Below are 26,940 nucleotides of genomic sequence, written 5' to 3'. Positions count from 1 at the left end.
TATCAGAAGTCTCAAGGCAAGTCATAGTGACTGGGTAGGAATTTCACTATCATATCTCAGTCAAAACGGTCTGATACTCAGCAGGGGAACAGGGGGTATCTAGGCACCGATTGCAAGTAGATGTTTGTTTGAGACACTTCATGAATAGATTTCTTCTACATTACCAAATTGAACATGGCCTTGGTATATGGTCAGTGTTTATTATTTAATCAAATCAACATACTTAAGTGTGCTGCCATCTGCTGATTGACATGTTTAATAACACCATCATGCACAAAAAAAAAGAAAAGGACAGACAATCAAAGATAAGACATCGATTGGATAGGGTAAAGCTGTCAAGTATTTATTTGGAAATTTAATACATATATACATACACACAAATATACATCTGGAATAGGACTTTAAAAAAAATACAGGTACACTATAGTATAAAATGTAGTTTCAGTATCTTGTGAAGTCCAAAGGCAACTATGTATTCAAGCATAATAATCGTCTAGTCCCTCCTTGTTCAGTCGTCTTACGCCTCCGGTAGTTATGATGAGCAGCCACAACACACCACCTGGTCATATCGGCCACTGTAGCTGTGGAGGTGAAACACACATCAGAATGAGTACAAAATAACACCCATACAATGCATTCTAAACTCCATTCCTCCAGTTCAACCTGTTCAGGCCACGACCCCCCAAAAATAATCATATTCATCACCACTTCACTGTCATCTGGACCCCCCCCCCCCCCCCCCCCAAATAAATACAAAATAAATCACATAGCGTCCCTGGGATTACCGACCCACTGGTTGAGAACCATTGGCTCACATCACGAATAGTTGATTAATTAATTATTGTAATTCTGAAACCATAAATGGATATTAAAAAAAAAAAAAAGATGCCTCATTGGCCGCTGCAGTTTGTTGGAGCCATGTGTGTCGACGGGCCACGGGAGGACGGAACAATTTACACTCTGGGGCAGAAATGTGCTGGAAGTGTGGAAGGCACGCTACACCACGCTGCCACTCAAGTGACTACTGGCCAATCACTTTACTATTTTTCCATCACGTTTGATTTCAGTTTAGCTTTACGAGTGCATAGGTATAGTAAGGAATTGGCTAGTTTTAGATTTTACAGAAGCTGAACGGTAGGATGAAATACATGACATCACACTAGGACTAGGGTTGGGATTCGGAACCGGGTCCATTTCAGACCCGGTTCCGACATTGCGGATCCGGAGCCGGTTCCATCGTTTTTTTATTAACGGTTCCCATCAGTCGTCATTTAGCTCCGCTGTGTCTGTGTGTGCATGCAAGCAGAGCCTGGGGTGACGTCAGCCCACCTACAGAGTGAGTGGGGTCGGGGAGGATACGCCCACTGTTCTGTGCATTCAGCGACCGCCGCGGAGCGAGTGGGACACTGGGACAGTATGTCGCACAGATCTCTCTCCAAAGTGTGGTTAACAGAGAGGGAAATGACTGAGGCTGAGCAGTGAGCACGCAAAGTGCAATAAATGCGATGCTATAGTTCCCTCTGCAAAGGTTGTTGCAACTTGTACCACGTCCACATTGAGGAAACATCTCAAAATCAATATGCCTACACGAGTTTGTGAGCCATGCGGAAAGCCGTGCCCGCTCTCCCCGCAGCTTCACCACAGCCGACGGGGGACGATCTGATGCAAGGCTGGTTTACTTTCCCCAGGCTAGTAACGTAATAGAAAATAAAAACTACTAACGTCTACAGAGCTTTTCATTAGGCGTATTGTACAACTGTTGTTAATGGTGTTAATTTAGAACGCCAATGACTCGACGTCTTTCTGTCTGATATTTTATGAATCACGTTAACTATAGAGCCAAATCAATTTGTCTGCACTTATTTTTTACAACTTATAAGCAACTCAACTGCTTTTGATTTGGCTCTAAATTAATCGCGTGACTGTTGAGAGCCCAGCGTTTAGGTGCATATACCTCCATAGATTGATTACTTTATAAACAGTTTGCAGAAAAAAGCACAGGAACGCTTGTTTCCATTAGGGTAAGGGGTCCTTCATATTACATTAATCTGAACATTAAAGACAACATTTGTCACCACAACAATATCATTATTGCAATGTGTAGGCTACAAATTGCAATATACAGTACAAATTGCAACAATGATATTGTTGTGGTGGCTAGCTGCTGGTGGTAGTGGTGAAGTTTAAATAATAGTGCCACCTCATAATTGTAAAGTGCATTTTCAATAATTGAATGAATGAATTTGTGTTTATTATGTACTTGGTTAGGTTAGTTATAATATAAGCATAATCTATGTCAGAAAAAGGAGGAAAAAATTATTAGGATCCGTTAAGGGAACCGTTAGGAACCGGAACCGTTAAGAGGGATCCGGGAAGGATCCGGAACCGTTAAAATCCTAACGAATCCCAACCCTAACTAGGACCCCCTCTAAAATGATGCTGCACGCTTATCCTCTAGTGAAATTTCAAAATAAATGAATAATATGATTTTTACATAATTCTATTCAATTTTAAATGAACACTGAGGATGTTACTGTGCTGCACAAGAAAAACATGATTATGAAAACACTGGAGGAAACATGACAGTTTCAGTCCCTTATTACACAGGTTACTGTAGAAAGCCATGCTGTCCGAGTGCACACATAGTCACGTTGGTATGTATAGTGAAAAGATATCAGCACAGCTGCTCTAAGGGAAACAAGATAAATCTGTTTACTAGCCCCCTCTGCCTCATTTTACATGCATAGCACCGTGTGCATGTAGTTGTACCATATCATTTATAAGTTATCACCAATACGATAACTTAAGTGAAATAAATGTTGGATATTCTTAGATGCACAGACAACCGATGTAAAACACCAATCACTTAAGAACTTATGAAACTTTAATCTGAGAACTCTCAGTATCTCTAGTCTATAGAATAATTCTGTCCAATTTCAAATTCCCGCTCCCCTTCACAACTTCTTGTCCAGACACGAGGAAGTGACAAGATCATGTAATGTGACTTTCAACTAAATTATGTAGTATGAAAGGAAAATAAGCAGTACATAAGAAAAAACAAATACATAAGAGCTACTCAAGTCGTCCTACAAAACCGTTCAGAGAAACGCATTCCCAACACTCCTGGCTGAGTAGGTTTCTGACTATAGGAGCAGGATTTGAAGCCTGCAACATTTATGTCTACCTGCTATCCTCGTTACTCTGGCACTAATTTGTTTTAATTCTTAGCACTCCATTTACCCATTTATCAGATCTACAAGCTCACAGGGGCTCTCTTTTGCTGCACAGCGAAGTACACAAAATAAGACTAGCACTTCACCCATTGTCACCTTATCTTTGTATAATTGGTCCAACTCCTCACTAAGATATTTCCTATTTCTATCTAATCACCGAGTCTGTAATTTGTGGGCTATAGAGAATTCAGAAACCCGTCTACCAATGACATCGACGGGGATCGCAAGCTAATCAAAACAACAGCCAGTTATGCTGAAATAGCCATCATTCTTGCATGAATACAATCTGGGTTGAAATAACCAAACCGATGTCACTGGTAGGCAAGTTTCTGAACGGTCTACAGCCATCCTGAGACAAAGTGAGTAGATTAACAGGTGCAATCTTATAATTAGCATTAGTGAGGAACAATTACATGAAGAGCGGTTGAAAATGGGCTCCTTACACCCACTTTGTACAATCGGCCTCAGGTTTTTAACGGGTTAAATGTCTAAATAGTTTAAATATTGTGGTGGGACTCACTCTAAGGCAGTGCAGACTGAGCAGCAGTCGTTAAAGCAGTTGGTGCACTGCTGGATGCAGGATGGGCAGACTGGGCGCTCACACTGGGCACACGGCCTCCTGCTGCCCTGGCTTCTCTGACAGACGCAGCAGCCGGAGGAACCCACAGTCGAACCTACAGCCATACAGGAAATTCATTAACCAATCAGGAATTGTATGTCAGGCCCTGACTGATGTCAGATTTCTTCTTAACATATAATCATAGCATTAACTTACATCAGCCAACATTTCAAAGAATAGCTCCACGATTAAAAGTTGAAAATGGTAGTGAAATACTAGTAACTTATAGTCTACTATGTAGGCACTAGGCAGTAGGCAGAGATGGGCATGTATTTGAAATACTTTTTGTATTTCATTTCACAGAATATACGTATTTTCTGCATTTTAAAATACAGAAAATACGTTTTCGAACACATGTATGGAATGTAAAATGTGTTATTTGAACTTCAGACAAAGAGTGGGTGTGGAAAGTTTCAGTCCAGAGAGGCAATACAGTAATTCAAACTAAGACTTTTTTCTCAAACAGACTGAAAAGTGAAAACATTCCAGTTGTCTCTGGGCTGGGGACATCAAATGCTTGGACATCATAGCATTGATAGTGCATTTAAAAATCACAACAATGCAATAAGTTTACCGTCTGTGAAAAGGGTCCTGGTCGGTCCGGCCCGACTCATACCTTGTGCGGTGGTTGCCTTGGTCAGCCTTCCATCCAGTCCAATAAGCGTCTGTCCTCTCAGCAGGGTCTGACTGCATGCTCCTGCATGCAGCACAGCCTGCACTGCGGGCTGTGGCGGAGGCTCGGAGCCCAGAAGCATCTTCTCATCTCCTTCCACATTCGACATGTTATCCATGGCAGCTCTGGCACCGCTGAACAGCAAACTGTTGGTCTTCGCTGTGGAGACAATGGGTTCATGTTGTTACGCGTGTATGAATGGGATTCTTTTCACAATGACCGGAAAGGAAACGTGATAGTTTCAGCTGACATAGCCCTGGTTGGAACCTCACCCACCAATAGTGGAGGGAGAGGTTCCAGGCTAGTAGTAGGCATAGGTTCAGATAGTTGTAGCCTTGGATCAAGATTTATTTGGTCGAGTCTGACGTTTGCTTACGCAGATCTATGATTTCATATAGATAAGTAAGCTCTTATGAATTGAATATGAAGGTCCCCTATGGAAACAAGTAGTAGAGGCTGAATAAACAGTCAAAAAGGACACGCACATCTAAACCTATAGGCTGGGTGCTGGATCAAAATAAAGTCACAATGAAGAAATGAAAAAAATCACGCACCATTTGATGCTCCCAAAATATCTTTACTGGTAGGTAACGTTTCAGGCCGCAGCCCTTCTGGAATTCTGGTATTCTGGAAGGTCTGAGGAAGGGCTGCAGCGCAAAACGTTACCTACCAGTAAAGATATTTTGGGAGCATCTGAATGCCACAGTCCAAGTCCACAGACACTATTGATCCATAATGTATAAATGATAGATAAGGGTTCAGGACAACGAGGCCTTTTCGTAGAAGGGTCAGAATGAAATTTGGACTTGGACTGTTTTTCATCTGTGGTACTCAAATGGTGTGCAGATTCTCATTTCTTCATTCCCCTATGGAAACAAGCCATAGGTTTTAAAATGCTCTTAGGAGCAGACCTTTTATTGAACTGTGATTCCCTGTATTTTTTCTGCAAGCTGTTAATATAGTATTCAATCAAATGTCACTCTATAAAATACATATGATAGTCTTGAACCAAGGCTAATATGTTTGTTTCAGATTAGAGACAATTTATCAGTTAAAACAATGAAATGATTACTATATTTACCCAGGGTATCTGGGCTAAGCTCAAGAACTTGTTTCCAGCCAGGCCCTGCTCATAGAACATTTCATCGTAGCGGTTCAATGCCTTGTTCAAGGGCACTTCAGTGGTGGTAATTTTAACGTGTCGGACCGCTGATTCGAACTGGCGACCTTCCGGTATCAAGACCGCTCCGCAATCCGTTCGGCCACCGCTGGCAAGTCACGTTTAATGTATCGGGTTGTGCTTTCATGCGAAATGTAGGCATTCTGCAAACTGTTATTAAATACTTCAATCAATCCAGCTGATCAACTTGATACATCCAGAAGCAGGGTTTAGCCAGAGCCTTAAGAGTATAGACAGAGTTACGCAAACTCCGTTCACTTCATGGGGCCAGTCCAATGGCGGCACTCCTACATAGACTTCTATTGAGAATGGGGACAACAAATAGGGACAAGTCCTGGACCGGAAGTAGGAGAAATGCATTGGACCCAGGCAACACTTTATTTTAGATTGTTTTGTAGTAATCGTACAACATAAACACAACAGAGACTTTAGTTGTTACTGTACAATACTTTAAAACAGTTGGCATGTTGCACACATGCCTAAAATTGCTCTTTTTTGCGACGCCCTCGTTTTAAACAATGCATTTCAAACTCCAGCTTGTCCCAGTTCAGGTTGCATGAACAGCGCTCGGTTTCTGCCCCCTCAATATCGTAACTCTTCTATTAGATGGCTCTGGATTTATCAAATAGCAGGCAGCGGTGGCGTGCAGCTTCTCTAACGCTCTGGACCAGGGCTAGCAGGTCAAAAAGAACAAGATCTGATCTACAATCAACAACACATCGCATCGAGACGCGTTGTTAGCTTGTAGATGACAGTAGATCTGCATTTTTAGGCAAAACCGACAATCACGCCGGTTAAACAACGATATTATGTAAATCCGATACAAAAGCGTGAAAGCAACATATTTGTACACGACACGAGCAAGTTGCCCGTTCTATTCCCAGACCAACACGAATAAACACAAGCCGAACAGTAGCGGCGGTTAGCATAGCAAGGTTGGTAATACGCCAAACGCCATCTTCTTACCAAATACTTCTTGGCGTATTTTGTTCCCAAACACGCCACACTGGCTCAGCTCGCGTTGTCCCACGTGGACCTTGTATTGTGACGAGAAGGACTCAGTGAAAGGACAAGCTCGTTTAGGCATTTTTATACTCGTACGTACGTGGCTCCTTCCTCGGTCACTTGTTTGCGGGAAAAATGTTCGTGTTGACAAGCGGCTCAAGCGGAGAGCCAATCCCCTATTTGACCTGTTGTCACGTGACACCCCCCTCACCCACGTGACTTGGCCTCCTCTTCTAATTCACATAAATAACATAAGAGACCTCATATTTGCAAATGGGAAATTCTCAGAATATATATTATATAAATATTAAACATATAAAATGATAAATATTTTAAATATAGTATTGTTTGTACTGTATGTATGTCTTTCTGTCTTGGTGAATTGAATGCACAGGACAGGACCACAATGGAAACAACTAAACAAGCCATCAGGGATTAGTTATCCTTGTAGTGTTATTGTAGCCTATAACTCTGTACCACTGCACCTTTTGCAAACTGTTAATACATTTAATCTTTATTTATTTAAATAATTGCATGCAATGCAAGTGCCTTACATTTTAATTGCCAGTGCTCAGTGATTGTTTCGTTCAATCAATGTCTTCATACTCTCTCTCTCTCTCTCTCTCATATATCAGTCAAGTCTTATCAGAAATCACATCATAAATAAAACTGCCATAGTGGCTAAGACGCCATCATGTTTATTTTGTAGTCAGACAGTCCAAACACAAACAGCTTGTAGTCATCTGTGAAAATCAAACCAGTGTGCATAATCTTCCTGGGGGCCCCTAAGATTACCTTATTACCATTTTTGCACAGTAGATCGATGACATTGACTTCATAAATATGAAATCATAATTCTGTTTGACTGGCACGGTTACAAAACTAAGGTTCACAGGCAATATTAATTCAGCTACAAAATAGTGCTGTCTTGTTGTATGTGTTCAACAGTTCAACATTTATGTATTGAAAAGGTGTAGAATCATTCAAAATCCTCTGTGCTTCCACCAAGGCCAGGTGAGAGTATCTCCCGAGTCCATTGATTAGAACATCTGGATCATGCACTCCCTGGATTTTCCAACACCGACCCACTTGACTAGAGGCAGAGGAAAGAAGAGCATCAGCAACCAACATGACATTGTTTAACTGATCAAATAGTGCCATCTACTGGACATTTCAGAAATGTCACTATAAGATCTATAGATGATTCCTCCTGTAGTATTTGGGGTCTAATAAAAAGGCCTACAGGCAGCGGTGCTGCAATATATAACATATCACTCTTAAGAAAAAAAAGAAAGAAAAATCTATATTTTTCTTTTAGTTTGCAACATAACATACATATAATTCCTCAGTAACCCAGGGAGGGTGCAATTATAGCATCGCTGTCAGGTACAAACCATGCCCAAAAGCGCTACTATTCAGGAAATGGAAAAATAAATATATAACCTGCGTTCCAATGGTACTCATTTAGTTATTATTTATGCACAAGCTCTTATTAGTACTTTTCATTTGCAAAATATTTATAAAACCACATTTCACAGCGCATACACGCAATGTATACATATATGTATACATATATGTATACATATATGTATACATGGCAAATACAGTCTATTGAATCCTGGGCCTTTCTCAACTATTCTGCATTCTGGTCCATTGAGCCTTGAACTGTTATCTGTTCAGGCTTTGTGTAATGTCTTGAAATACCAGGATTACAAAGTAAAATGTTTGCTGATGATACCTCAGTAGGTAAGATCACATATCTAAACCTGCCTTCTGTTACATCACAATGATCACACTTACTTGGAACTCCAATGTGGTTCTCAATGAAACGGATGTAGTTCTGAGCCTTTGGTGGAAGGTCGCTCCACTTCCTGGCTGCAGCTGTGTCTGATTTCCAGCCCGGGAAAGTTTCATACTCCACCTCTACTTTGTGCAAAACCTCCATGTTGGCTATGGAGCAATGAAATCAATCAATCAATCAATCAATCAATGAAAATAGGCAATCTTGCACAGACACAGGCGTTTTCTGCAATCACGGTAGGCAGCTAAGTTTTCCCTAGCTTTCTGCTGTTCTGTTCACATACCTGGGAAATGGGGAACTCGTTTGCCGGCGATTTTGTAGGCAACTCCAACTTTGATTTCATCCATCACATCCAGAATGTCAAGTTTTGTCAAAGCAATGCTATAGGAGAAGTTACAATGCTGTTAATGTGTACAGTATGTATTAATGTACATGCTTACTCGCTCTCATTCAATTGATTTACAAAGATGTGGAAAAAGTCAGTACCAAAGAACTCTAAAGACCGATTTATACTCAGTTGTACGTCAGTGCAGCACACAGAAAGAAAGTAGCAAGCTCACAACGTGTCTCAGTGCAAATGTTGGTGCACAACCAAGTATAAATCAGGGGAAAGGGTCTGTCATAATAAAGAGACATGTTTTTATTGGATTTGATCACACACAGCCCATCCCATCCGCTCTATCCACTTACGCGGTGAATCCATTGATCATGTGGGCATATTTGAGGATGACCAGGTCCAACCAGCCACAGCGACGCTTCCGTCCTGTGGTGACGCCAATCTCACGTCCCCTTGTCTGCAGAAGCTCACCTGCCGCCTACAGAAAGGTTATCAAATAATCACTACACATATTTTAATATTGTGTAACCAATACATTCACAACATTCTTACATGTTAAAGTAAAAAGCATGCTTTTTACGTAATATCCCTCTCCCATTATACTTTATGTATAATGGGAGAGGGATAATACGTAAAAAGCATGCTACTAATACTCTGGCCAGCTCTCACGTGAGCTGACCGAAGCCCAAGTCAAAACAGTTAACCTATCTTGAACTCTGGTACTAAATTTATCCGTGTGAACATGTGATCTGCATAGGCGGTAAAGAATGCTTGAGCATGTGTCTCACAAAATCTGACAGCTCCTTTGAATCACATGATGGCAAACATACAGTGCTGTACATATCAAATTCAATAATACAATGAATTACATAATATACAGTACAGTTACATGATTTATCATTCAACAGAAAGATCACATGAGCAATAAAGAGATTTGAGGTGATGCTGGACTGTGATAGAACCTTGGGTTGTGTTAGTAACTACCTGGGTATTATATCAATCCAAATATTGTCCATCATCTTTATCTGTTGTTACTGTGCTCTGTAATTGCATTTACATTGTAAAAAGGTAAGGTATACAAATCAGACTTTTAACATATAAACAAATGCAAACAAAGTGGATTCTGTAAAAAAAGAAAAGAAAAAAAGAATCCTAGTACATACATATTAACCTATTTCAACTACTGATGGTGGAGTTCAGCGTGCAGCGTTTCTGTTACACCAATATTAGGGATTTATCCATTCGGATTAGATTACAGAACGTCTGTCAAGGGTAATATAACATGAATAGAGTCATTTCTCCTTCCCCAAATAATTAGAAATTGTACCAGGATTTTATTTTTAATATATTGGTAGTATCTGTTTTTTGCATTTGCTTATGTAGCCTACTTAAAGTGTGAGTCCTGTCACTATACAATGAGAGTGAATGGAATCACAACTTTCTCGCTCACAGAGCACATCTAGACTCATATATCATGCCCAGATATACAACCCAAGATTGTACCGCAGTTCAGCTTCGATTTCATATAGGTCAATTCCTATATGTTCAATGGTGACTTGAGGATTAAGTGTAATGTATAAAGTCAGTGTAGTGAGCTCCTACATTGAGTTGCTCTGTGGGGAAGGCTCCAATTCCGACCCTGGTAGTGTAGGCCTTTGATACACCAAATACATCACCGATGTTCATAGGAGGGATGCCGAGACCGGTGCATGCCCCACCCACGGTGCAGTTTGACGATGTCACAAAAGGATATGTGCCTGTCGAGAGGGAGGATATATATAACAACAGCTCAAATGCCATTTCATATAACCTAAAGTAAAAAATAAAAATAAAATAATAATTATATATATATATACAAATCAAGATCCGTTTTTATCACTGAAAAGCCTTACCAAAGTCAATGTCAAGGAGAGCAGCATTGGCCCCTTCAACAAGAATTTTCTTTGGAGATCCATGAAGAGCTTCATACATGTAATAGACCCCATCTTTCACCATTGGCCGCAATCTCTCACCGTACTCCTGCAGAAGACAGAAATACAGCAGCCCAATTCATAACCACATGAACCCCAGCATCCCTATTCTAGTATTCTAGGCATGACATAATAGCTGAACATTAGGAGAAAATAGCAGGCCTACAAGCTCACAGCGTGTTGCGTTGCACCGTGTTATTTTCGGTGAGGAGATTTGGTAAAAGACTTGGTGTAGGGGGACTCTGGTTAAGAACGGATTTCATCATATCAATTTCTGCAATATGTACCTTGAGCTTTTTCAGCTGGTCCTCAACATCAACTGTCAAAGTTGGATACATGGACTGATATTGCTGGACAAGGTTCTTGAATCTGAAAGGATTTACAGATTCACGAACGGATACACTCGTGAATCACACTGTTTTGCGACTGTTTGCGCATGGACATGGGTGATTAATCTATGAATGTTTACCACCATGCCTACCTGCCAGAGAAATCCTTGAAGTCACCCAGAAGGTCGCACACACGAAGGCCAGTGCGAGATGCTTTGCTGGAATAAGTGGGACCAATTCCCTTCTTGGTTGTTCCAATGCTGAGAAACATAAAACGAACAGATATGACTTTAAATCTCCTCTGGATGATCTGGTACACTCAGGTATAGGTGTTCACAAAAAATTGTCCTGGGCATGTCTATTGAGCCACCTATTGTCTATTTTGGCCCTCAAAAGTATAGTAATACAAGTACACACACCCACACACACACACACACACACACAAGTACACACACCCACACCCACACCCACACACACACACACACACACACACACACACACACACACACACACACACACACACACACACACACACACGCTTTTATTTGTATTGCCATTGTCTTTCTTATACCCTTACTTTTGTCCTTCCTGTGCTTGCCTCTGGGTCTCCTGCAAACCATCGACAACCTGGTGGAAATCAAACACTGACACAGAAATATCCTGGTTTAACCGTTATAGTATTTAAAGTGTCGATTTAACTCTGAGAGTGAGTATCTCAGAGCTAAATCAACAGGGCTTTGTTACGCAGGAGACAAAAAACGAATGAATGAAGGGTCACCTTCAACACTTATTCAGTCTAAACATATCGAAGCCAAAGAACCCTATAGTTTCTCGATGACCATCAAATAGCAGACTAGATACTGTCAGTGGTGGAGAAAGTATTCACTTTTATTACTTAAGTATAAGTATCAATAATACTGCAATGTAGAAATACTCGGTTACAAGAAAAAGTCCTGAATTCAAAATGTACTTGAGTAAAAGTACTAAAGCATTGGTATCATTCAAAATCGACTTAAAAGTACCAAAAGTAGAAAATATTAATTATGCAGAATGTCCCAGTTCACAAGTTTTCAAATGTATAAAATGTACAAAAATCTTTTGAAAATAACAGATCTACAAGCTCACAATGCATCACAATGTGAGCTTGTAGATCCACTATTTTCAAATGGCCAAATTGTATATTATATAGTGGTTAATGTATGTTGTTTGTTGTTTGTAATAATAATCAAAATCTACAAAGTAACTAGTAAATAATTGTAGTGGATTAAAAGCACTATATTTGCCTCTAGTACTGAAAACTACCTCAGAATTGTACTTAGAGTACTTGAGTAAATGTAAGTGGTGTAAAGTTACACCACTGGATACTGTGTGTATACATACATACCAAGATGAGCTCTGTCAGAGACAATCAGTCTCTTATCCCAGCCTTTGAGACCTATAGTAAGAGAAAAGCAAACAAGTAGCATGTGAACTGACGTCAGTCTTATCTTTACAGTGACCGTTATGTTAAAGTCCAGTTGTTTTTGGACAAATTACCTTTCTTTTCATTCTTGTCGCCTTCCTCAAACAGGCCAGGTAAATGTATGACCACACCGTTACCTTAGAGAGCAGACAGAGGTTAACTGCAGTCAAGACTTGCAACTGTGTGATGATGTTGACAGTACAAAGATATGCACTGTACTGACCGCCACAGACAATATTATTGAGGCCCTTACCAATGAGAGATATGCTCTTGCTGTTGATGATTCCACTGGGGAGAAGGTGGAAATCATATTCCTTGCCATCCACTACCACTGTGTGACCGGCATTGTTACCCCCCTACGAATCAGAATAGGTACAGCACATGTGGTGTGTGTGAGCAAACTCTGGCAGACTGATAGTTTTACAAGCATTGCAATTTCGTATAGCTGGTTCTCAACGTGCTGAAGTCGGCTCCAGCCAGGGTGTTCTCAGCAAAATGAGAGTTACAGGAACCAAATGGACCCTTGCAGGCCTGTCACTCCAAAAGACAAATGGAACTCTCAGTGACATTAAAAGCACAACAACAAAATTGGGATACAATACAGTGAATATAATCTAATTTTATTTTAGTGAGTGGGTAATAAACGTCTGCAAACTCCCCTCTTCCTAATTCAACATGTCCCCCCAGGACCTATTTTAACAGACTTGGCTGGTGCATGGTGTATCCTCCGTTCTGTGCCCTCTGGCTAAGAGCTGGCCTTCTCACATGTCAAGTCACCCTGAGAATGTGACCTCGCACATGCTCAGCGGGTGGGGTGACCAAGCCCCCATATCACACAGTGCTAACTGTCAGTGTTGAGAATACAACACAGCAACTGTGCAGTGGTTTCACACTATCCAGGTTAGGACTGGTTTCTGAGTAGAATATTATGTAACTCCTCCTGTGATTGAAAAGAAACAGGACCATTTTAAGGGTTTAGGTGCAAGCAAGACAATTTGAATACATATATGTTTAGCCTAAGAGTCATTTTAGAAATACCCACTGTTGGTGGGTGTAGCCTTAGTTATTTTGCACAGCTGAATCGCCAGTAAATTATGTTTGCCCTGTTGAGTTTGTAGAATCCTCTTGAGAGAAAGCTCAAGTTCAACCTGCTCATGTTACACATGCACAACAGCTAAAAATGGACAAATTAGGCTATGCATTTGTAACACATCCCATAACAAGTCATTTGAAGTCTGGTGTAAAAGTCCAAAGGTGTTCTTTCATTAATGTAAGAATGAACAAGTTACACTAACTAACAGCCTACCACAACAACAGAAACAATCAAATAGAAACAAGTTACAGTAGTCGGTCCCCACTAAATCTAATAGCTCTCTCGCACCTGTTGCACTAGGGAATACTACAGTATGTGTCGTGATGACATTTAAATGATTGAGCGCAGAATACTTGGCGAAACATACTTGTCCCCCCAGTAACAATATAAGGCCAAACGTGTGAATTTTGAGATGAAATCGTAGGTTTAATATGCCTACCTGACATCTGCAAACCAAGTCAGCTTCAGTCGCCAGCAAATCGACCACCTTTCCTTTGCCTTCATCACCCCATTGCGCGCCGAGCACTACGGTTACTTTGTTCCCTGTGTCATTCCGTGGTCGCTTCACCCCTGTGGCGGTAGGTGCATTCGTATAACCTTTGTGGTCTTTTGACGACCAGGAGAACGACATGATGGTGGCCCAGGCAGTCGTCTGAAGAAGACTAGATTGTTTCAATGCATAGCAATGCCATATCGGTAACTTAAGAGGCTATCCCGTGATGTCAGCGCCAGACGTGCAGTGCGTAACTGTCCCCATGGTCTGGACTGGTGGCGCGTATCTAGTCCGCGTACGTGTAACCACTAACCACAGAAAGATCAAACGTAGATATGCTACTAGATAACCACAAAATGCTAAAAGGGATGCGAACAAAATGATCAGTTCATCATAAACTCACTTTTTATTGACATATTAAAACATCACAATTTGTTATAATATAAATAGAAAGAGCAACTGGTGTGCCAAATCGTATTAGTCTATTTTAATATAAAAATATATTGATACGTTATTTTTTTTAGAATCAACCATATCAAAATATCACATATGAAGCAAGAATCGAAATATATTCAACCTCTTATACATAGGCAATAATTTGTTATTTCTTTGGTATAATTCATAAAGACCAGAAATCCCATGTCCTCCTTTTTCCTCTTGAAATAAATAAATAGACCTAATACTAATAATACTAATACTTGTACTATTACTACTACTACTACTACTACTACTACTACTACTACTACTACTACTAATAATAATAATAATAATAATAATAAGGGAATAGAATGGATTAAAGGTCAACATTTTCAATTAATTAGTTAGTTAATTAATTAGTTCTTGCATTAAAGGAGGCACTTGGTAGATAAGTAAACTTTAATGACATGTAAAATCAAACAAATATTGCTTGCTTAATTATTTTAATTAATATTAAGTTAAAATATCTTTATATTTCATATTATATCTTTCAGTGGAGCCAGATTATTTCTTCAGGGAGCACATGACTGCATATTGTTAGTAGATTAAACAGTCCCATTTACTGTATGTGGTTACAAAATAAGGGCACAGAAAACTGACAAAGCACTAAAAAGACAACCCTCTTGAATTCTTCACAAGTTGAACAACTCTGTAAGATGGGGAAAACACGAGTTAGACTTAGATACATTTTACACCAGTAAAAAGCAGTTTATTTGTGGTACTCCTCATCTTCAGGTTAGTCCAGTCAAAATATGTGTCAATTGAAGATGCGTGTGTTAAACAATATGAAAATAAATGGAATCCACACACCAGTATATGTTAGACTAGCTTACAGTTCTCAAAGTGGGGTCCAGCAAGTACCCCCTGGGTTCCTTGAGGGGGAGGGGGGGGGGGGGGGGGGTCCTTTTTTTTAGCACAACGCAGAGTTAGACCAACACATACCTCACAGTAACTTTTTTTTTAACACATGCGTCTCTGTAGTGTACAATTTACTCAAGTACTGTATTTTCAGTACTTTTACTTCTACTCCACTATACATCTGAGAGGAAAACATTGTACTTTTACTCCACTACAATTATTTGAAAACGTACTAGTTACTTTGTAGATTTGTATTATTATTACAAAACATACAGTAACCACTTCAGGCCTATATACATTTTGGCCATTTGAAAATAGACAATCTACAAGCTCACAATGCATCGCGACTCGCGATGCAACTCATTGTGAGCTTTAGATGTGCTATATGCAAAAACCTTTTATAAATTTTCCACCACTGGCCACTGCATATGACCTACCTCACAGTAACATGCAGCAGCAGCAGTCTCCACTGTCACCTTGTGTTTCAGAGAGACAAAATGGAAAAGACAACATGAAATGAGTTGACTCAAGTGTGGTGAGGGTTTTATATATAAACATACATTTGATAGCAAACAAAACTGTTTTCGGCACACTGATTTCACAAAAACACTAATCAGTGTATAATAATGTGTACAGCAAATGTAAAATACAAATGCATAAAATAAAATGCAATAAAAACACAAAACCAATAAAGGACTTCTGTATAAAACACACCAAGAAGAGACTAGCATTACAAATGTGATCTAAATTCGACTTTAAAACATGGATTACCTTCATGGATTATCTTACCGACTGCTGTATCATTGCCTTTGGGGTCTGAGGGTGCCCCGCTCACAACTACACCCTGTTCTTCTGTAGCCTCCTTCTGTTCTACAGGAACTGCTTCCTCCACCATTTCCTTTAAAGTGCCTTCATCACCCTCCTCTTCATCCATGTCTACAGCACAGCAGCCACAGGTATTCCAACAATGACAGATTGTAGTTTTAACCAATCTCGGCTACTTTATATGGTAGAGTATGTTAATACAATAACAAGCACATGTGCAGTGCTATAGTTATGAGACATTTAGACCCTGGTGTCCCAGGTACAATACCTACTGGATGACAATGTCAATAAAGTTATTTGAAGGAGACGGCACACCGGATTGGACCCTAGATGTCCCGCTTTATTTTAGGTACTTGCGCAAGCAGAGCGCGCAAGTACTGTGGTCGGCTGGACCGAAAGTGGAATGTATGTATGGTATGCATGGTTATAATTGGCTGTTGATGGTGACGTAATTAAGATATGTTTCAATGTTGGGTGGGTAAAAGGTAACGTACCGTACGTATGTATACATGTAGGCCTATGTATGTATGTCGGTAAGAATGGTGGTCTCTTATTGGCTGTTGATGGTGACGTAACTAAGGTACGCTTCAATATATATAAGGTCAATGGGCCTCATGCGCCAACCGTTATTAAGAAGTTCTTAAGAGGAAATTTGTTCTTAGACCCACTTAGGAAGTTTTTAAGAAGGTTTTGGGATCCCTCAATCTTTTCTTAGCTGTGATTTGTTCGTAGGTAAGAACAGAATCTACGCACACTGTAGAGCACCCTTAGGGTGCCTTTTTCTTTCTTAAGTGCAATCTGAAAACATAAAGGAAAAACAGCGCCATCTGCATGATGCTCAAAGTTTGGTCTGAGGACCTCAAGGGGTCCTTGAGGAAGTTCCAGGCAGTCCACAGCAAAATATGGAACATTTTACCACTTTAATCCCATTTTATACTTTGAAAATAGACAATCTACAAGCTCACAAACGCGTCCCATTACTGCCCATTTTGAGCTTGTAGATCGGCTATTTTCGAAACATTTTAATAAATCTTTCCCTAGCAGAAAATATTTTCATATGGGGGTCTGCAGAATGCATGTCAATTTGGGGGTCCTTGACATGAAAATGTTTGAGAACCACTGGTTTAGAGTTCACAACCCAACCCAAACAAACACACCATACCCACCACATAACCCCCACCCCACCCAGTTGACTATTGTGAGATAAATAATAAAATACATTCATGAACATTGAAAATATTGAAATATTGAAAATATGAAAATTTCTGTTCACTTCAGTACCTCCACAGTATTATTGATTTTTAATGTTTGGAGTCTGGTGTTCCACCATATTTAGACTTTAGTTTAGGTATTCTTGACTTCACTCAACTTTATTTCTATGTGTGAGGTCCTGTGATTTCTGTGTGCTGCAATCACACACAGGTGTGACTGCAGGCAAGGCCATGGAGTCATGCAAAACCACACCCACCTGGGTGAACACAGGTAGGAAAGTGAATTCCCAATGCCTTATATGGGATTGGTGGGGTGGTTCCCTATGGTAATTAGGATGCTAATTAGGATATATGGGGCGTCTACCTATGATAATTTGAATGAACTGGCACACCCCTTCAAGTTACGAGGATTTGGATTCATCATCATAAGAACATGCTTACGAACAATTCTGCCTACTTAAGAACGTTTCATGAATCTGACTGGACTTCTCTTAGGAATTCACTTAGGAAGAAATGTAAGAGGAAAAGTTAGGAACTTATTGGCGCATGAGGCCCAATAACGGGTCTAAAGGATTTAGAACAGCAGTTGTAATAGACATTAGTTAGTAGCAGTACTTGCGCGCTCTGCTTGCGCACAAGTATGGCCTACGTGTGTGCAAGGAGCAAGTCTGCACCTCGACAGAGTGCATTTCTAGTTCATTGTTGCAATTATCTGTCTCCATCAGAAGAGACATAAAATAGGATAGGATTGTAACTCGTGGAGGAAATCTTGAAAAAACAAGAAGGTGGCCACACACGCCAATAGCCAGAGTGCCAATATTTTATTAGGACAGCAGGTAAGACAAAAATGAATCCAACGTTTCGGCGGTTAAGCCTTCATCAGGGCTTAACCGCCGAAACGTTGGACTGACGCATACAGGCTTTACAGTTCAGTTTGTGAAGCTAGGAGTTGTGGATGGAAGCCACGAGCTCTTGTCCTTACCAGATGGGCCAGTATCTCTATGTCTTTCCAAATCACACCCGGGACGTGACATACTCAGGGGGACACCCTTCCTGAGACCTGCCCAGAGATGGTCGATGATGCGATCGTTTTGTGGCAGGACACCTCTTTTAACTGATGGGGACAGAGGGCAGAGGATTTAAGATAAATACTTTAATTCAAATGAATGTATTTGTTTCTTGTGCAGAGCAGTGCAAGGACAACAGAGAGAGAGTGAGTGAGTGAGTGAGTGAGTGAGTGAATGAGTGAGTGAGTGAGTGAGAGAGAGAGAGAGAGAGAGAGCGCTCACTTATTTTTAAATTCTCTCCGTTCGGTCTTTCTGTCAGTTGTTTATTTCTCTTCTCCACCTTGTCTGCTTGTTTTATTCTGGTTTCGTTTTCCTGGGCGTGGGAGAGTAAACATGGTGTAATCGCTGAAATCACTTTCTATATACACTGATGATTGTGAACCATCCAAACCTCTCAGGTTGTCTTCTTTCTGAACCCAGAGTCAACACTAAATGTGAAGAAACAGCTTTCAGTTTTTTATGAACCACATACACGTACTGTATGCGGAACAAATTGCTTTACAGTATATCAAAGCTGAAGACCTTCATGTTTTTGTGGCCTTTTATTGAGGTTATTGATTAATGTCTTGCTCTGCTCTTTTATTTGTTTCTTTTGCATTTTGTCTTAATGTTTTGTGTAAAGCACTTTGAAGTGCCTTGTTGAACTTTGCTGCAGAAATTAACAGTATTACAACAATGGGTTGGCACATGCAAGCTTGCTAACCTTCAAGGCCTTGATGAAGAGTCTCCGGAAAGTCCTCATAGTTCCAAAGAGCTCCTCCAGGGAGAGCTGATCAGCATCTTCACAGAGGTACACAGCCAGCTCACGTTTCTTTTTGTCAATCTCCAAGAACTTCTTCTCTAAATCTCTGCATGCCTGCAGGCTTTCCTAGTGGAGAGGAAAGTGACGTTTGGGAAACATGAGGATTCCCATGGCTTTTATATTTTGGAATTCTCTCCACGGAGGGAATGTGGAGAAAATCTGTACTTACCTCAATGACTTTTTCATATTGTTCTGTCACATCTTCTTCAGAGTTGGAGACCTTCTTGGCCGTGTCCTCCAGTTGTTTTAGTAAGGCACTAATTATTCCCTTTATACTAGGCTCTTTAGGGCCTTTCTGTGAGTCACTAGCCTCTGATTGGATAGACTCCAGCTTAACTCTGAATACAATTGTGGCACAGTTACTTTTTAATCACAATTACAGATCCACAAAATTAAAACATAAACTGAGTATCTGGAAAGTAGGTTACCCCGCTGCTTCTTCACATTTCTCAATATCATCTTGCAGTTCCAACAGTTTTGGATGGTTTTGCTCTGCTTTCTGTACAATAAGACAATATGTTAAAGTGGAAATATTGGTAAAAAAGGCAAATGTGTTGTTTAATTTTTTAAATTCTGAAGAATCATATGTACCTCCAGGATGTGATGTAGCAGTGTGATGCCACTCTCATTGGCTTTGGTCTCACTGAGCCTGAGCAGAGAGCCGAGCTTGAACCCTTCTGCATTCTTTTTTTGACTTTCCTAGATGTAGACAGATATCATTAAGATCACGATCACAGTTGAAATGTCAGTAAATCTAATTGAGCACTTCTTACATAGTTCAGGAAGTTTCCCACATCCAGGATAAGCCTGCAGAAACTGGGCAAGAGATTGCTGTCCATGAGGGCTGTGAAAATATAGGTTGTGTATATTGCTTATGTTCAAACATGGGCATGGCAGTTTTCAAGGGAAAGGTCGGTGATTCCAGACTGGAATTTTCAATTAACATTATTCATAATTTATTAATGATAGACAGAGGGGGTTCAGTGTGAACATGATATTAGCAATGGAAATGTATGATTACATGATTAGAGAATACTGTTGACTTACACTGGCAGGCTTCCTCCACCAGTTGGACTTTAGGTTTGAACATCTCTATCACTGAATCGGTTTCTTCACACATGAGCATACAATCAATTCTTAACTCATACCTGGAGAGGCAAGAAGGGAAATGCATCTGATGATGACAACAGGCATGAAAACAATAGTTCAATTTAAGACAGATTCTCCATCGTGTTACCTACATAGTCTGCAGACAGATAGAGGAAAATTAAGAACATTTACCATGGGACAGCGAGAAGTGAGATGTAGAAGCGGTCTACATTAGCCAAATTGTCTTTTTCTCCTTGAAATGACTTCAGCTTTTCAATCTACATTTAGGCAGAATTGATTCACAATTTGACTTGTTAATGCAAAGTAAATTATGGATGAGAATGTTTTGTCCAAGTTATGCAAACGTGCACGTAGTGCCAACCTCCTGTTGTTCTGGAAGGAGTTTTTGAAGCTCTTTAAGCAGCTCCACGTCAAACTGGTTCCGATCCCCATTCTGGATCATAGCTACCAAGTCTTCACTTGAGCTGGGTGGAGAAGGGGGGCGAAATACTCAGCTTAGGGACAGAACAACATGGTGACGTAAGGAATACTGGGAAAATATCTCACCATTTGAACTGCTTCAGAAATATGTTCAATTTCAAGTTTTTCGTGAAATCATCAATGAAAGTCTAGGAGAAAAGGATGAAGGGAAGATATTTAGAGCATATCTATCATTGATTACTCCGCATTTTGAAATTGGAGTGCGGAAGCTCTGAGGCGCTGCATTGAGTGTTGACTACCTTTTTAGACTCCTTCTTGACCGGAGCAGCTGCCCCCCTGTCTTTGTGCTCTTTCACTGGGAAACAGAACAGCTCCTCGATGCTGCTGTAGTCAGGCTGCAGAGGGGGAGGGACCTTCTGAGCCAACGCCCACATGGAGTGATCTGTGTCCAGGTGCAAAGAGAAGAACTGCTTATGTTCTCATAGACTGACGGCATTCCTTTCATATCACACTGCAGGGCTGCAACTAGCCTGACAGTATTTCAAAATTAATCTTAGAAAATGCACAGGGTTCCTTTAGTACACTCACTAGAAATGGTAGGAATCATTTGCCAGTTGAACTTCTTCATCTTTTTGTCCGGGCGTCGACCTGCCCTTGTTGGGCACGCGCAGGTTGGGCAGGCCCCTGGAAGTGGGGGTGGAGGTGGAGGTGGAGGAGAGGCAGACGGTGGGGTTGAGGTGCTTCTGCCAGGTCTATCTTTGTCTCCATCCACCTGCTCTGTCTGAATGGTCTTCCTGACCAGCTGGCCGTCAACCTCATCATGACCTGCCTCACTCTTGCCTTTGGAGAAAAACAGCAAGCGTTGCATGATCTTCTCAGAGGATTCCATCGGAGCTGGAACCCCCAAAAGCATAGGCATAGAGAAACCAAATGTAAAAACGACTTTCCCCTCTCAATAACGTTGACGTTCACACAGGGACTATTTTGCTCTTACATTACAATCGGGGATGGAAACTATAGCGTCTCACTACGAATTATGTGAATAATAGCCAATATATACATTCACTGTAAACCACTTCATGACCCATGACTTTACTCAACAAAAACACAAATTGAACAGACATACAAATCTGGTTTCTGTTTGTATTCATCTAAAATGCATGTGTAAACTCACAGTCTTGGGCCAGCAGGATGGCTCTGTTACCCGGAGCCTCCAGGGCCTGCCAGATGTCACAGTGATTAGGCTCCAGATGCAGCAACGTCTGTAGGATGGAAGGCTTATTAAGAGGATCATGCCAATAGCAGTAAATATGCAATGATGTAAACATTATCGGTGGTGGGCAAACACAGCTGATTCAATTTCACACATGTCATAAAGTGACATGCTCTCTGTGTTTACCTGTGGTGTTGTCCGACCTCACTTGAGTTAAATAATGTCATGGTCAAATCAAGTTACCATTGGCTATAGTTTAGATTAACATCTCATGGCTTGGTGGGATCTATTCTAGCCTAGTTGGTCAGAGGGTGGCAAATGAACAGGGAAGACACACACACATGTGAGGAGATTCACAGAAACTATAGTCTACATACACAGTATGTCTATGCATGCTTGACTCTCAAGTCAGTTCTTATTGCTCTATATAGAGTTACAAACGAACGTACGTACGTACGTACGTTTCAGAACCCTGCATGAAAACAAGTACCGTGGAGAAACCTAGAATTTGGGCAGTTTCTCCCTAGATGAATATGGTGTGAGAGACTGTTCATGTTGGCATTGGATATAGGCTACCAAGGGATTGTTTTGAGTTTAGATTCTAAAACGGCATGGATGCAGAAAGAGTATTTGGATTTCCTGTTCCCCCTGTTGCATACAATGTTTGTGTTTAAGTTTAAAACTGAAAGCTAAACAAAGTGACACGCTATAGAGTTGAATAGAGGATTGTGCTTGCCCAGGAGTTACAGATATGCTGATGAAAGACAGTGACAGTCGACTCTGAGGCGGGGAGCATGGGTACCAGGGAAGCTATAAGCATGGTTGAGGCCCACACTCACACACAAACACAAACCATCCCATGGTCATTACAAGCTAAATTAAACTGTCACTGAATCTATTCTAGGCAACAAGTGCTGTATAATTAGTTAATGATATTAATGCCCATATTTTGATACGGCCCGCGACAATTACCTCCATGTCTCCATAGATCCTTAACAGCTCGTCCTCATCCTTAGCCTTGGCCTCTTTAAAAGCTTCACATTGAATAATTAAGTCTTTATCCTTTTTGTCACTGAAAGCCAGGAAAGCATAGATTACAGCTGGGCATTTGGAGGCTTCAGAGCTCAGAGGACAGAAATATACCACTGATAAAAATAAAGCAACTTGGGAACTTTTTCTCAAACTTGCCAATGTCTAAACAACAATAAACAGAATGCAGTGAAGATATCTGTCTAAAAAGTAATCTTTTCATTTATACTGTATGATAAATTCAATGAAATGTATAGAAATAGGAACCAAGTGATTTAACCAACACAGAGAGATTACTTACGTAAATTTGAGCAGCATATCAAGAAATTGCAGCCCTGCAAGACAATGAAAAATAATATAAATAAATAACATTTCTGAGTTTGATAAGGAATAATTGGGAGGGGCCAATTACAAGATTGTACAGGTAGTGATATCTCTTTGAATGGCTTCGCAAGGATAATTATGTCCATAAACATACGATAAAATTCGTCCTACTTCAGGCAAATATACATTTTATGTTTTTGTGTTTGAGAAAAATGATTGGCATGCTGTCCATCTTTCCATGGTGTATGTAGAGAGTTTGTCATTGTTCATGTGGCCAGTGGCCACAAAGATGCATTACTGGAAACGTGAGGTTGGTGTTTTGAAACCTAATTGAGAACGGGGCCATCAGATCTATTCTTAGACAGAACCAGTGCCAGATGTATTCCTCTGCGGTCACATGGATTTTCACCACAGGAGAATGCCTTTTGCATTAACAATTCACCACAGCGTGACCTTGCTGCCAGATACTGATGGTTGAGGGACTAGATTGCAGCAGCAGCTCAACAGGGAAGGTGACAATAAACTGGTGCCACAGCCTACCGATGAACTCCTTTCTCATCTTATCTCTCTCCCTGAGGTCGTCTGTCCCAAAGACGAGAGCATTGATAACGCTGAGGAGGGTGACCATGTAAGGCACGTTGTCTGTGGCCTGCATCTCATTCATGATCACACTGAAGCGATACTGCTGGGTCTTCACACCCTGAGGAGAACAATCAGACACCTTATGAATTTAATATCCATGTGGAGAAGTGAGACCGACTTAACTTAATGCACATAGTCCAACACTAGAGGGCACCAATAAAGCTTTTATCGGTCACACAAATGTTGTAGTCAAGAAAGAGACAGTGAAAGTGACATGTGAAGTGTAAAAGCTGTTGACTCCTCTGCAGGTGGCCGGACTGCTTACCTTGTAGTGGTCGAGCGCATCCAGAGCCAGGTGGTGACCATGTGAGGAGAACATGCTGAGGGCAGCTAGCAGCTCAAACACCTGCTTCTTCACCATAGTGTTGGACGTGTCTAAGGCTGTGGAGCATCACAGGTACACACATCACTAATATGGTCCCATCTGTTTAATGAACCACAACATATCGTACCCTTCATTCTTCAATGAATTCAAATCATTTGGCCTCACAGTGGCACCATACCATACAGTACCAATTTGCTTTAGGTTTTCTGTTTCTCATTGTCGTTATTATCTTTTGTACGTCTATTTACATTTTCAAACTTTTACAAAGTACAAAATGTACCTCCATCCCCGCACCCATTCCTTGCCCTACAACCCAAAGCAGGCAAAGCACCATCTATCCCCACCCTTGAATCATCCTAGGCAATTTACACTATGAAAACCTGCATCTTCCGTCCTTCTGACCTCAAACCTCAAACCCTTAGATCTCCATATATGGAGCTGACCTGTTCTGACATTCCATATGTTGATCCTTCCCCAACCGTCCTTCCTGTTCTGACATTCCATATGTTGATCTGACCTCATCAAACCCTGTACACGCAAGACACACTCCATATATGGCCAGTACAGAATTAATTCCATATGTTGATTCTGACCCCCCCATGCCAAAGTGCCAGTGCTCGCCCAGCAGTCTGCCGTCACCCAGGCGGATGCGTGCACACTTCTCGCCCTCGTCTTACTGGTAATAATAACAATAATAATAATGACATGGCCTGTTTTGTGACAGGCCTTGCATGTACTGTATTTGCAATTTGCTCAACAGATGCAGTCATGGACCAACCTTGGGTGAGCTTGCGGATGTAGCCCTCGTTTTCCACTATGAAGTGGATGCCTGCTGAGGAGTTCATGACCGCTCGCACACAGGTGACGCAGGTCAGCTGAAGGTCAGGGTCTGCAAAGCGAGAGCATCCCCGACCAGAGAAACGGTCCAGTGCTTCCAACAGGAGGTCCAGACCGCTCAGCTCCAGGAACTGGACCATCCAAGTCTGGTCACTGGCCTCCAGGCGACACCTCACCCCAGAGTAGTTGACCACAGAAGGGACCTGCAGCAGCCTGATGCACAGCTCTGGGTCGGCATTCTCCAGGTTGGCTTCTAGCTGGCTGTCAGAGTCCTGGGAGGAACCCAGATAACGTTCTGTCCTCAATGACATTGTTGATAAGTTTGACTGTAAAGGGAAGAGAGACAGTTGTTTGTCAAGGTGAGAATGACCGCCTATTTAATATATGAGCAATATTAAACCAGAAATATCCTGCTTTTAACCATTTACTCCTTGTTTAATAATGTTTTGGTTGATAAGTAAATGTGCTGGTTTTTGTAGACAAACTATAATGATCTCCATCAGGGTGGGTGGCTAAAGGCCGGAGATTTCGCCTGTGTGTCTGCGAGTCCGTCTGTGAACAGCTAATATCTGGCACCGCTGGAGTGATCTGCGTGAAACTTTGCACACAGACCCAGAGTAGGCCAAGTAGTAAGAATCAGCCTTTCTCAGGGCAGCGTGTGACGCAGACGTTGTATATACGTTGTCATATACCTATAACTCTTGAAATGTAGGTCGCACAGACTAACATTTTTCCCCAGGATTCCTAGGATCATGACACAACTCGCCCCATCCATTTGTGCCTGACTAGATTTTACACCACTCTTGGTACTATTTCCTACAGATTTGTTCAAAACTCACACACACTATACATCTGCTTAAGATGTATTATATCAGTCAGACATTTTCTATTCTTGGCTGACTGACTTCCAAAGTTTGCGGGCAGGGACGTTTTGCAAAAAGTGCCACAAATAATGAATTGAATTGTCCCAAATTATAACACACATTGACGCCTTCCCACCTTTGACAGTCTGACCTGGCGGAGAAAACTACAGCAGACTATATAAACACTAAATATTTAAACAAGATGCAATTTCATAACCACATCCAAGAATAGTTATTATCAAAATAAAAAAGGCAAACCTAATCCTAGATTAGGATTACTGATATTAATATGAAGGCAAATCTCCTTACCTGATCTACTTCCATAAATAACCAAATGTTTCCAATTGGTTTCAGATGGAGGAGTTACTTGTATCCACCCGAACAACCTTTTTCAGAAATGTTTTCAAATGTGCAGTTGGGGGTGGATGGGGTGTGGCCAGTCATGACACGCACATGGAGATTTCAGTTCCTTTTCAGTTCACTGTCAGCTGGTGGTTCATTGTCAGCTGGTGGTTCATTGTCAGAACGTGACTTTCCAAGTTCCGTTTCTTTGCCATTTCTGCAAACTCAAAGTCATTCATGATAAGACAAATACATTTTCCATTTGACATTATTTTGATTATTAGATACATGTTTCTTATCTCATGGCATCTCTTCACAAATTAATTCTCTGTAATATTGTTGTCTTGTTAGATGTGGTTGAAAAGGGGGTCAGCCTATATATTCCCTCATGAACCACACA

General features: G+C 41.0%; 3 protein-coding genes across 4 annotated transcripts; all 3 read right to left on the bottom strand.

Annotated features, from left to right (window-relative positions):
• Positions 1-322: 322 nt before the first annotated feature.
• Positions 323-6,882, bottom strand: siva1 (SIVA1, apoptosis-inducing factor). 2 transcript variants are annotated; one of them, XM_079528225.1, is made up of 4 exons: positions 6,672-6,882; positions 4,427-4,684; positions 3,754-3,907; positions 323-581 (listed from the first exon to the last, which is right to left on the bottom strand). In XM_079528225.1, the coding sequence occupies exons 1-4, from the start codon at positions 6,790-6,792 to the stop codon at positions 533-535; spliced, it is 582 nt and encodes a 193-aa protein (XP_079384351.1). In that variant the 5' UTR covers positions 6,793-6,882; the 3' UTR covers positions 323-532. The 2 variants fall into 2 exon arrangements, with proteins under 2 accessions (XP_079384351.1, XP_079384352.1); XM_079528226.1 differs by having other exon boundaries at positions 4,469-4,684.
• A 514-nt stretch (positions 6,883-7,396) lies between these two features.
• Positions 7,397-14,442, bottom strand: adss1 (adenylosuccinate synthase 1). The gene is made up of 13 exons (XM_079528851.1): positions 14,142-14,442; positions 12,863-12,965; positions 12,684-12,746; positions 12,532-12,582; positions 11,725-11,791; positions 11,300-11,407; positions 11,106-11,187; positions 10,741-10,867; positions 10,451-10,605; positions 9,202-9,326; positions 8,795-8,892; positions 8,511-8,660; positions 7,397-7,803 (listed from the first exon to the last, which is right to left on the bottom strand). The coding sequence occupies exons 1-13, from the start codon at positions 14,331-14,333 to the stop codon at positions 7,751-7,753; spliced, it is 1,374 nt and encodes a 457-aa protein (XP_079384977.1). The 5' UTR covers positions 14,334-14,442; the 3' UTR covers positions 7,397-7,750.
• A 619-nt stretch (positions 14,443-15,061) lies between these two features.
• LOC306941881 (inverted formin-2-like) lies at positions 15,062-25,646 on the bottom strand (the record flags this gene model as incomplete). Its single annotated transcript, XM_079527521.1, has 22 exons — positions 15,062-15,321; positions 15,968-16,006; positions 16,302-16,466; positions 18,549-18,680; positions 18,856-18,946; positions 19,337-19,501; positions 19,605-19,773; positions 19,864-19,934; positions 20,027-20,134; positions 20,209-20,279; positions 20,483-20,583; positions 20,717-20,802; positions 20,907-21,009; positions 21,092-21,153; positions 21,265-21,407; positions 21,554-21,805; positions 22,140-22,227; positions 23,151-23,250; positions 23,509-23,542; positions 24,072-24,231; positions 24,439-24,554; positions 25,277-25,646. 21 exons carry the CDS (start codon positions 25,644-25,646, stop codon positions 15,969-15,971), a joined length of 2,625 nt encoding a protein of 874 aa, XP_079383647.1. The 3' UTR covers positions 15,062-15,321; position 15,968.
• Between the last annotated feature and the right edge of the window lie 1,294 nt (positions 25,647-26,940).

Source organism: Electrona antarctica, assembly GCF_951216825.1.
Source record: "Electrona antarctica genome assembly, chromosome: 18".
Lineage (NCBI taxonomy): Eukaryota > Metazoa > Chordata > Actinopteri > Myctophiformes > Myctophidae > Electrona > Electrona antarctica.
The sequence above is the reverse complement of the archived record's forward strand: the minus strand, read 5'-3'. Positions and strand labels throughout refer to the sequence as shown.